General features: G+C 39.3%; 1 protein-coding gene across 1 annotated transcript in view; it reads right to left on the bottom strand.

Moving 5' to 3' along the window:
• Positions 1-12845, bottom strand: part of DNAH7 (dynein axonemal heavy chain 7) — a 259565-nt gene that overhangs the window by 208781 nt on the left and 37939 nt on the right. The window contains 4 exon segments of the mRNA XM_070388877.1: positions 5569-5694; positions 7471-7546; positions 9718-9898; positions 11971-12058. Coding sequence (XP_070244978.1) covers positions 5569-5694; positions 7471-7546; positions 9718-9898; positions 11971-12058 — 471 coding nt within the window.

The raw sequence follows: 12845 nt of genomic DNA, 5'->3' as shown, positions 1-12845 counted from the left end.
CACCAGGGAATTGCTACAATCTCACTTCTTACTGGGCCCAAGTTGCCTCTTCAATCACACCCCAAGTGCTCACGTTTCTTGCTTGCTCCATGAATTTAGAAACATGTTGTGCTCTTGCCAGTTATCCTCCTTTGTTGCATTCGAAGTAGCACACTCTAGGCAGTGCTCTGCACTTGCTTTCTTCACTTACTAAAACATCCTGGAGACCTTTCCAGAGCAGCACATTGATACTGTTCTCATCTGTATTTCATGGCTGTATTCCATTGTGTGACTGTACCATCATTTATTGAACCAGTCTACTATCAATGGTTACTTGGCTGTTTCCAGGCTTATCCTCTTAACACCTGGCACAATAAAGAACCCTTAATCTCTATCACTTGCTATATTTTCAGGTTTTCATCTGTAAGCTAATTTCCAAGAAATGAGATTGCTGGATTCAAGAGTAAATGAATTTATAATTTTGATAGATATGACCAGATTCCCCTCAAAAGGGTGCCCATTTCTCCAATCTTCACTAACAATGCATGATGTTAATATATTGGAATTTTGTCAATCCAATGGAAAATAGAATGATATCTCAATGTAGTTTTTATTTCAATCTCTTTGTATTTCTCTTATTATGAGTTAGTTTAAGCACCTTTTTAAGCACTCTTAATTTAAAGGGTAATCAAGTTGTATCCTCTCTGAGTACTGTACAGTAAATTAATCCATGGTGTTCTAGTAATATTTTATTGGGCTCACCTTGGTCAAACCATGAATTTAAAAAATCCACTTTATCTTTTCTTTGAAATCCTCTGATTTCTACTGTAATTTCTATGATAATTTCTACACTAATATATACACTGTATATATATATATGTCTGTGTCCCCCTGCATACACCATTTTTCAAACAAAAATATCTGGATGTTATGTACATTTTTGACTACATTATAAATACCATTTTTGACATTAAGTGGGTTCTATAAGCCTAAATATTGAATGGCAAGAATTTGCACATTTTCATCTAGAGAGCATCCCTTTAGGGTTCCACATTCAGGCATTTTAGAGTCATTCCGATGATTTTCTGCATTACCATTCCCAACTCACCCCTTACTCATTGTTACACAGAGCGTGTATGCTTAGTCACTCGGATCTCCCACTGATTGGGTAGCCATTCCCTCCTCCAGGGATCTTCCCAACCCACAGATCAAACCCAGGTCTCCTGCATTACAGGCAGATTCTTTACCATCTGAACCACCAGACGGTCACACAAAGATGGCCTATTTTTTCAAGACCTGCTGAGATTCAGGGCAGACTCAGAGTAAGGATGCCCTGTGTGTCCAACACTGGCTTCTACTCAGAGGAGCAGCACTATGACAGCCCAGCCCACTCTTTTTTTTTTTTTTTAATTAATTTTATTTTATTTTTAAACTTTACATAATTGTATTAGTTTTGCCAAATATCAAACTGAATCCGCCACAGGTATACATGTGTTCCCCATCCTGAACCCTCCTCCCTCCTCCCTCCCCATACCATCCCTCTGGGTTGTCCCAGTGCACCAGCCCCAAGCATCCAGTATTGTGCATCGAACCTGGACTGGCATCTCGTTTCATACATGATATTTTACACGTTTCAATGCCATTCAGCCCACTCTTAATATTCACACAGAGTGAAAATGACTTACACCAACAAAGGCAACATAGGAGTTGGTAGGGCTGTCTTCCCACCCACAGACCACAAAGCTCCTTTCTCACTTGTCCTTGCTTTAGCTGCTACAACTAAATATATCTCTGCCAATTTTATCTCTGCCACTACAACCCTGAACACTAATTTTGGACACATAACATATACTATTTACTGGAGAAGGCAGTGGCAACCCACTCCAGTACTCTTGCCTGGAAAAGCCCATGGACGGAGGAGGTTGGTAGGCTGCAATTCATGGGGTCGCTGGGAGTCGGACACGACTGAGCAACTTCACTTTCACTTTTCACTTTCATGCACTGGAGAAGGAAATGGCAACCCACTCCAGTGTCCTTGCCTGGAGAATCCCAGGGACAGGGGAGCCTGGTGGGCTGCTGTCTATGGGGTCGCACAGAGTCGGACACGACTGAAGCGACTTAGCAGCAGCAGCAGCAGCAGCATACTATTTACTGTTTTCTTATCTCAGCTTTGTTGTTTTTACTTCTTCCCCTTCCTCCTTTGATTTTGTCTCTTGCCTCCTTTCATTGTGTAACAGACAAAGTCTAGCCCTTTATGGCCAATATTAGGCAATGATGCTCATCCTCCAGTGTCAGCCCAGTGTATTCTGGCAGCTCCATCTGTGAACCGGTATTTTTAAACGTAAGACCAGAAACTATAAAACTCCTAGAGGAGAACATAGGCAAAACACTCTCTGACATACATCACAGCAGGATCCTCTATGACCCACCTCCCAGAATATCGGAAATAAAAGCAAAAATAAACAAATGGGACCTAATTAACCTTAAAAGCTTCTGCACATCAAAGGAAACCCCTCAGCAAGGTGAAAAGACAGCCTTCAGAATGGGAGAAAATAATAGCAAATGAAGCAACTGACAAACAACTAATCTCAAAAATATACAAGCAACTCCTACAGCTCAACTCCAGAAAAATAAACGACCCAATCAAAAAATGGGCCAAAGAACTAAATAGACACTTCTCCAAAGAAGACCTACAGATGGCTAACAAACACATGAAAAGATGCTCAACATCACTCATTATCAGAGAAATGCAAATCAAGACCACTATGAGGTACCATTTCACACCAGTCAGAATGGCTGCGATCCAAAAGTCTACAAATAATAAATGCTGGAGAGGGTGTGGAGAAAAGGGAACCCTCTTACACTGTTGGTGGGAATGCAAACTAGTACAGCCACTATGGAGAACAGTGTGGAGATTCTTTAAAAACTGGAAATAGAACTGCCTTATGATCCAGCAATCCCACTGCTGGGCATACACACTGAGGAAACCAGAAGGGAAAGAGACACGTGTACCCCAATGTTCATCGCAGCACTGTTTATAATAGCCAGGACATGGAAGCAACCTAGATGTCCATCAGCAGATGAATGGATAAGAAAGCTATGGTACATATACACAATGGAGTATTACTCAGCCATTAAAAAGAATTCATTTGAATCAGTTCTAATGAGGTGGATGAAACTGGAGCCTATTATACAGAGTGAAGTAAGCCAGAAGGAAAAACACCAATACAGTATACTAACGCATATATATGGAATTTAGAAAGATGATAACAATAACCCTGTGCGAGAGACAGCAAAAGAGACACTGATGTATGGAACAGTCTTATGGACTCTGTGGGAGAGGGAGAGGGTGGGAAGATTTGGGAGAATGGCATTGAAACATGTAAAATATCATGTATGAAACGAGATGCCAGTCCAGGTTCAATGCACGATACTGGATGCTTGGGGCTAGTGCACTGGGACGACCCAGAGGGATGGTATGGGGAGGGAGGAGGGTGGAGGGTTCAAGATGGGGAGCACATGTATACCTGTGATGGATTCATTTTGATATTTGGCAAAACTAATACAATTATGTAAAGTTTAAAAATAAAATAAAATTAAAAAAATAAAATAAAACAAAACAAAAACCACACTGTGATAGTGTTTTGAAAATGTACTACTGCATATAAACACCCTTTGTGAAAACAATATACTATATTGTATGATCTTATCATTGCATACAAAATTAGATCACAGGCCTTCTCCAGGAGAGATATCTGAGTACCAGTACCCAAAAGAAAGGAATGAGAAAAGCACAGGGCAGGGAGATGGCCTCTTCCTATTCCTATAAGACAAATTCAAAAAGACAAATAAATCCACATTACACAACGGAAAGTTGAAAAGATATCATTTCTAGCAGTTAAGTTGTCTCACTGACAAAGCCCAGTTTTATGTCATGTATGCAACGGCACCTCACTCCAGTACTCTTGCCTGGAAAATCCCATGGATGGAGGAGCCCCGTAGCCTGCAGTCCATGGGCTCGCTAAGAGTCTAACACGACTGAGCGACTTCACTTTCACTTTTCACTTTCACGCATTGGAGAAGGAAATGGCAACCTGCTCCAGTGTTCTTGCCTGGAGAATCCCAGGGATGGGGGAGCCTGGTGGGCTGCCGTCTATGGGGTCACAGAGTCGGACACGACTGAAGTGACTTAGCAGCAGCAGCAGCACGTATACACATGTGTGTGGCCACACATATACATTTGGCTACAAGAGCCCAGAACAAAAAATGAGAGAAGATGCCCCACTAATGCTTAGCATGTCTTTCACTGGGTTGGTGGAAAGAAGGGAAGCCATGAGGAAAAGAAAGTCCAGGTTGGTGAAGTCAGGTAAAGTAAAGAACAATGCACTTTACATATGTATCTGTACAAAGAGATTAAATTAAAATTTGTTAAACAAAGGAAGAAGGGGAAAGAGGAACAGATGGAGGGTTGAGGAGGGGCCTCAGACACCGCAAACCCACATTCATCTCACAGGTGGGAACTGGAAAGCCTCTGATGGGAGGGTGGCAGAGCTGGGGTGATTCTGGGTGGCTTAACTTCCTGGTTAGGGTTAGGTGCTCCTGTGTGCTAAGGATCCCAACTTCGGAAGGAATTCAGAGAAGTTGGTCAGCGAGGCCTCCCCAGTGTATGTCCAGGGGGCTTCCCAGAACAGAAACAACAGCTGCACTTCTGTAGCACACAGAGCTCTTAGCTTTCCCTTCGCTGGTCTGCAGGAGGCAAGAAAATGTGCTCATTATTGTGCCCTCATAACAATACCTACTATTAAGAACCAAGAGACCCTGGAGAGCAGATTGCTAGTAAACTGTGGCAGCTTTGGCTGGGAGGGTGAGAAAAGGTTCACGGACCACCCTGGAGACCTGGGTGCCGTGTCCTCTAGACAAAGATCCACCCAGGTTTTGAGAGGTCTTCTTTGAGAAAAATAATATAAAACTATATTACTTCTGCATATTTTATAAATACATATGTCCACGTGTGCCTATTGCTAGGATGCCCCCCAGTGCCTCAGAAGGGATGGCACAGGGGAAGCATACAAAGCTCGAGCTTCTAAACTGTGAGGTACACTGTCCTCAGCCCTAGGGCCAAGACCCTTAGCACCACAGTGCCCCCCAGTGTTCACACCATGACATCACCCACACAGAGAGGTATAATCTCCAACAGTTGCCCAGAAACTTCACCTCATGCCAGTCACATGGGCAGTACTTCCTAGGTCTCTGAACAATACAGATTATTGTAGCAGCTAATGTTCCATGGGATTTAAAACAAGGTATGGCAATTCGGTCCTTTAACTATGACTACTCCTTAAAATAAATGTGGTAATTGGGTGGGGGGTGGGGAAGGGAGAATTGGATTAGAGATGATGGTGATGCTCACTTATTGCTCTATATAATTCTATGTTATTTACAACCATGTTTAAATACTTAGGTTAAATTTGCAAGACTTTTAAAATTTATAGTTAAAATAATAAATGAAATAATTAAGATAGAATAGCTTTCATCTCTCTTAAAAAAAAGACAACAAAAAGAAACTTCAGTAAGGCCAGAAATACTTACTTAAAAGTACTGTGCCACAAATCTAGCACCGACAACATTGTAGGGTTCATTGCATTCAAGTGATCCCGAATATAAGTGCTTGCAGCTAAAAATGATTTCCTCCAAGGCTTTGGAAGAATTTCCATCCTGAAAACAGAGAAAATATTTAATTATCTTCTTTAAAAATCAAAAAATATTCTAATATTCAAAATACTTTTTGAATAATATTTTTTGAGTTTAATTTAAACGATCCCTCATGGTAATAATAAAACATGTTATATAATTACACTTTAAAGTATATAAAGGTCATACTCATTATGGTTTAGCATACTTTCTAATGCATATAAAATTAGATTTGAATTTTTATTATATAAGGACATTTTTTCCCTAAATGATTGATCTGATGGAGTCCACAAATAACTAACAGTAATTAAGCAGAAAAGAATAGCCAGCTATGTTTTATGTACATCTTCAAAGACTTTTTTAAAAGGAAACATTTAAACATTTTATACCCCTATCGGTTTTAAAACATTTTAAGAATATAGTCTAGCCTGGAAATCTCCTTAAATTTCACCTCTGACTTAAAGGTCATTACAAAATCAGGAACACTAACATTCTATTTAAAGACATGTATTCTGTAACTGATGGCTGGATGGTAAAGAATCTGCCTGCAATGCAGGAGACCAGGGTTCGACCACTGGGTCGGGAAGAACCCTTGGAGAAGGAAATGATAACCCATTGCAGCATTCTTGCTTAGACAATTCTATAGACAGAGGAGCTTGACAGGCTGTAGTTCATGGAGTCGTAAAGAGTCAGACACGAATGATAGAGGGTTTAATAATAATATTTTGTAACTCCTCCAACTTGAATAATCATCTTTTATATATTAAAGATGGGCCATCTTCATCTTTCAGAGTGTATTTAAACATTTATATTCTATGCCTGTAATTTTTTTTACTCATTAATTTTAAACACTTAGTCTAGTTGTAATATATAGTAAGTTTAATTCAGTTTCTCATTTGTGGCCATACCACCTTTACAATTACAAAGGATAACTTTTGTCTATACCTGGGAGAAAAATATTCTCCATAGAAAATATATTGACTCTGTTTTTAGTTGTTAAGATAAACGATTTGGGGCAATTTTAAATGATATAAAAGAAACAAAGCAAAATTGAAGTGGTTACTTAATCACATAAGTTCTATTGAAACTATTTAAAAAATGTATTCCTAAAAACGCTAATTATTTTAGGGAAAATATATAGCAAGTGAATTTTCGTATTATGCATTCTATATTTTAATCCATGTAATAAAATGAAATATGTTCTATATTTGCGTATTTTCTGTAACATTCCCAATGTGCTTTGAGGCATTCAAAATGCCATCAAGCTTTCATGTCTGCATCATATCTGAAGCCCATGCTTGGAGCTGTGCAAATACAAATAACTGTATCAAGTTCTTTCACCAGCATACTTATATTTTAACCACATAGGCATTCATCTGTCAGTACGTCTGCTTGTCTATCCATTTGTCCAACAATTTGTAAACATAATGTGTTTGTGTTTAGTCATGTCTGACTCTTTACAACCCCATGAACTATGGCCCGCCAGGTTCCTCTGTCCACAGGATTTTTCAGGCATGAATACTGGAGTGGGTGGCCATTTCCTCCTCCAGAGGATCTTCATGACCCAGGGATGGAACCCCTGTCTCCTGCATTGGCAGGCAGATTCTTTACCACTGAGCCACCTGGGAAGCCCAGACATAACATATTAGGGCTTAAATACATAAAGATAATACAACCACTTGTATAAATGAAGTACACATATAAACATATATATGAGAAAATATAACCAGTGTATAAAGATATCCACATACACAGAGATGATCGCAAAGTCAATATTCTTAGAGAAAATTGATTCCTTACTCAGCACGATGGGGTGGAAGTTCTTCTACCTTTTTGTCATCTTCCTTTTCTCTAGGATCTTTCAAAACAAAATCAACTAAAAGAAAATTGAAAAGTTCCTATCAACAATCTTACAGTAATTACAGTATTTCCCAAACAACTGCAAAATTAACTCCTTTAAAATTGTTTACATTAAGCTTTTTAAAATAATGAGCAACGTGTATATTTATAAACACAAGAGATTTTTAAATTTTTTTTGAGAAAATCTATGATGTCTGTGTCTTTGAGAATGTATGTACTCTTTCTTAATGATGTCCCATTCTTTCATTTGAAAATCATTTCTTGTAATACTATATTTTCCTTTTGAGCTATGTACCACTGAAAGTAGTCTTATTGAATTGAAAATCAACAATACAGAGCAGTAGTTTCCCTTCAGTGAGGAAAGATAAATATTGCTCTGCTCTCTTTTAAATTGCTTAAGAGCATAGAACTATCTTGTTAAGAAATCAGTAAAGTGAGCTCCCTCTGCTTCTGTGGTCCTTAATTCAGTTAATTCTATTCTTCCTACTTTTCTTTGAAGATGCTCTTTCTAAAATGCAAATATGTTACTACCCCTCTGCTTAAAATATTTCAGTGACTCTCCTTTACCCTCAAATGCTTTTAAGAAGTTGCCTTTTGTAAGCCCTTAATATTCTTTCCTGAAATGCACCCTTTTCTTGGGCCACCAGAAGGGCTTGCAAGCCAGAAGAGCCTTTCACTTTTGTCTACTATTATTCCCACCACTTCTTAGGCCATGCACGTTTCCTAGTACATGTTCATCCTTCATGACTCGGTCCAGGTACCCCCGAGTCCTTCCTAACAAATCAGACATGGCCTCTTCTCCCTTAGAACATGTTCTCGATTTCTCTCCTCACTGTACTTGCTACTCCGCTTTATCATTTAGTAATCTGTCCATCCCTCTTATTACATTATGAACTCTTCAGGGGCAAGAATTTGGCTCTTGACATGACCGACACACTCAAAGCAGTCTTAAATGCAATGAATGGTCTCCTCCTTGAAGGGTTCCCAGACCATTTCAAAGCAATATGATTTCTCCCGCTCTGACACAGAGTCAGTTATATCAGGCTTACCACCACAAACAACTGGAGAACCTTTCTTTAAAAAAGCATAGATATGAAAGACCTGCCTCCAGAGGTTTTAATTCAGATGGGTGCAGAAATGAGCATTTTTTAAATGATGCTGATTATTAGTCAGTCTTAGAGTCTATTGGTTTATACCACGAGTCAGCAAACTTTTATATAAAGGGTTAGATTGCTAGTATTTTCAACTTGTGAGCCACAAGATCTCTATCACAACTACTCAGTCTCTTACGGTATAAAAGCAGCTAAAGACAATATGCAAGTTAATGTGTGTAGCTGTGTTCAGCAAAACTTTATTTACAAAAACAGGAAGTGGGCCAAATTGGGCCTGTGAGCTGTAGTTTGCTAACCTCTGATCCATTGCAATAATTTTGTAATTGATCACACTCTACTTTATGATATCAGTAATATTAAGGCTATGGTTTTTTCAGTGGTCATGTATGGATATGAGAGTTGGACTGTGAAGAAAGCTGAGCGCTGAAGAATTGATGCTTTTGAACTGTGGTGTTGGAGAAGACTCTTGAGAGTCCCTTGGACTGCAAGGAGATCCAACCAGTCCATCCTAAAGGAGATCAGTCCCGGATGTTCATTGGAAGGACTGATGCTGAAGCTGAAACTGCAATACTTTGGCCACCTGATGCGAAGAGCTGACTCATATGAAAAGACCCTGATGCTGGGAGAGATTGGGGGCAGGAGGAGAATGGGGATGACAGAGGATGAGATGGCTGGATGGCATCACCAACTCGATGGACATGAGTTTGAGTGAACTCCAGGAGTTGCTGATGGACAGAGAGGCCTGGCGTGCTGTGATTAATGGGGTCGCAAAGAGTCGGACACGACTGAGTGACTGAACTGAACTGAACTGAATGCTAACTAACATTAAAATTTTCAGTTATGTTCTTTGTTGAGGGGATATACCCCTACAAATAGAAAGACTGTTTTGAAATTTTTTTGCTACACTTTATTAATGAAATTTGCCTGAGACCTGAAGCAATATAACAGCAAAACAATAAACAGCATAATAAATATAATAAATAGCTTCAAGTATAGATGTCAATTTTAAACTTTCAAAAATTCATCTTTAATATGATACATTCAAATCATAAAGCAAAGAGAAACACTGATTTACCTATGGATTTTTTTACACTAAGAAGATAATCTTCTCTCATTTCATCAGACAATGCAAGTATGCTGTTAGTGAGGACCTTCAGATGCTGGGGGACTAAATTCAATACATGCTCCAGCCAAGAGTCTTCCATTGGTGCTACATGGTCCGTATCAATTCCGTGGTGGATATAATAGTAATATCTCTACAGAAAAGAGAGCAAGAAATGGAGACGGGTTTAGTACTATAATGGGTTTCCCTAGTGGTTCAGATGGTAAAGAATCTGCCAGCAATGCAGGAGACCTGGGTTCATTCCCTGGGTTGGGAAGATCCCCTGGAGAAGGGAATGGCCACCCACTCTTGCTGGAGAATGCCATGGATAGAGGAGTCTGGTGGGCGACAGTCCCTGGGGCTGCAAAGAGCCAGACATGACTGAGCAACTAGCACTTTCACTTTAGTACTATAATAAGAGAAGTATTTATCAAAAATAAAACTACTTAGCAAAATTAAAATTTTAGAACAAATAATTTACAAATTATAAAAAATGGTCTTCTGCAATTTGTATTGCCATTATTTGTGTGTGCTCTGTTTAGTCATTCAGTCGAATCCAACTCTTCATGATCCCATGGACTGTAACCTGCCAGGCTTCTGTGTTCATGGGATTCTCCAGGTAAGAATACTGGGTAGGTTGCCATTTTCTACTCCCGGGGATCTTCCCGACCCAGGGATCCAACCTACTTTCCTTGTGTCCCCTGCATGGCAGGCAGGTTTTTTACCACTGTGCCACCTTAGAAGCCCTGGTATTATTTGATCTCTCCTATTTGGGGCTTCCCTGGTGGCTCAGAGAGTAAAGCATCTGCCTGCAATGCAGGAGAGCCGGGTTTGATCCCTGGGTCGGGAAGATCCCTTGGAGAAGGAAATGGCAACCCATCCAGTACTCTTGCCTGGAAAATCCCATGGACAGAGGAGTCTGGTAGGCTACAGTCCATGGGGTTGCAAAGAGTCGGACATGACTGAGTGACTTCACTTACTTACTTATATTAAAAAGATGATTTTTATCTCATGAAAGTCAAAGCTCTTATCTTAATTCATAACTATGTTATAAAACATGAAGTTCAGTTCAGTTCAGTTCAGTCACTCAGTCGTGTCCAACTCTTTGCAACCCCATGAATCACAGCATGCCAGGACTCCCTGTCCATCACCAACTCCCGGAGTTCACTCAGACTCAAGTTCATCGAGTCAGTGATGCCATCCAGCCATCTCATCCTCTGGCATCCCTTTCTCCTCCTGCCCTCAATCCCTCCCAGCATCAGAGTCTTTTCCAATGAGTCAGCTCTTCGCATGAGGTGGCCAAAGTACTGGAGTTTCAGCTTCAGCATCATTCCCTCCAAAGAAATCCCGGGGCTGATCTCCTTCAGAATGGACTGGTTGGATCTCCTTGCAGTCCAAGGGACTCTCAAGAGTCTTCTCCAACACCACAGTTCAAAGAAGTTAGATTACCAAATATGTAATACGCTAAACAGAACCCACGTGGAAGTAGAATTGTGTGAAAATTGGCTTTAGGGACCTTGTATTATTGTCAATCAGAAGTAGATATTAAAAACTGTAAGTGAATCAATATTCCCTATTCATTAATCTCAGAAATATTATACCATAGGATTTATGAAATTTCCAATTGGCCTATTGGTAGTCCATACCATAATTTTCAAATGTTGTTAAATGTGTGCATGAGAAATTCATTTTAAGATGTGACAGTATTTCTCTAGTAATGGGCATTTAACTTCAATGTATTTTCACAAGCTTTTACAAGTCACTTAGAAAAGAATTCAAATATCAAAATACTTTCAAATTAGTAATGTTAAAGTCTTTGATATTTACTTTTTAAAATTTTTATATTTGAAATCCTTGAAGAATCACTTTTTTTAAAGTAAGCTAAAAAAAAAAACAAAAAAATAAAGTAAGCTGATATGGTTTGTGAAATGTACATTACATAACTAAGATAATTTCTCATAGAATAAAGACATGGAAAAGCTATACATGATGAGGCTAGCTTTAAAATAGGAGCAAGGAGACTTGAGATTCTCTGTGGTCTTAGGAGACAAGGGAGAGTATGATTTCCTCCATTCATCCAACAGAGCAATTTTATAGAACTTCATATTTACTCTCACATTCACATAGTTCCATAAGGAAGAAGTGCAGAATAATCTCAAAAGCATAAAAGCACCTTCAAGGTCTTCCTTTACTTTTAATTATACTGACAAAGAAATATCTTGTTACCAAGATGTCTTTCTCTATTGCAGAAGTGGTTAGTTTTGGAAGTGTGCTTTCATCAGGAGTCGCTGAGTCTAAGGCAGCATCTTGTTGCCTAAGAAAATGACAAACACACTATTCAAATGTATATAAAGGTCAGTTAGAACATATATCAATAGATTTATCAGACTGCAGTCTATAAAAATAAGAAAAGTACATTACCGAACATTTTTAAAATAGTAAAACATTTACTTGGTACCATATTCCTCCCAGATTACTTTCTCTTTATTCATAGACACAATGTCTCACACACCCAGGTATACTAGAAGTGATTTGAAATATCTAAATCAGAGGCCACATCCTTTTTGATAAGCTTTATTCATTCTTCTTCACTGCTCCAAAATCATCTCTCTCCTGAAATTTTTAGAAATGTTCTTGCATTATTCCTGAAATATGTATGACTAAAATCCCATGGACAGAGGAGCCTGGTAGGCTGCAGTCCATGGGTTCGCGAAGAGTCGGATACGACTGAGCAACTTCACTTTCACTTTTCACTTTCCTGCATTGGAGAAGGAAATGGCAACCCACTCCAGTGTTCTTGCCTGGAGAATCCCAGGGACGGGGGAGCCTGGTGGGCTGCTGTCCGTTGGGTCGCACAGAGTCGGACACGACTGAAGCGACTTAGCAGCAGTAGCGTTTATAAATGAGGTTTAGAAAAGCATGGATGGGAAAGACTTTGAGTATAGTTTTGCCAAAGACACAGATATATTCTTCCAAAGACCATCTCTCAGATTTCTCGGGCCACATTAAAAGTTAGCAACAAGTGACATAGAAGTTCATACACTGCGATGTATTTATTACTGACTGATTGTTCATACAATACTGTAATGTTTCTAGCTATA

Source organism: Bos mutus, chromosome 2, assembly GCF_027580195.1.
Source record: "Bos mutus isolate GX-2022 chromosome 2, NWIPB_WYAK_1.1, whole genome shotgun sequence".
NCBI classification, from domain to species: Eukaryota; Metazoa; Chordata; class Mammalia; order Artiodactyla; family Bovidae; genus Bos; species Bos mutus.
Note: the sequence above shows the minus strand (reverse complement) of the source record. Positions and strands in the feature narration are given on the sequence as shown.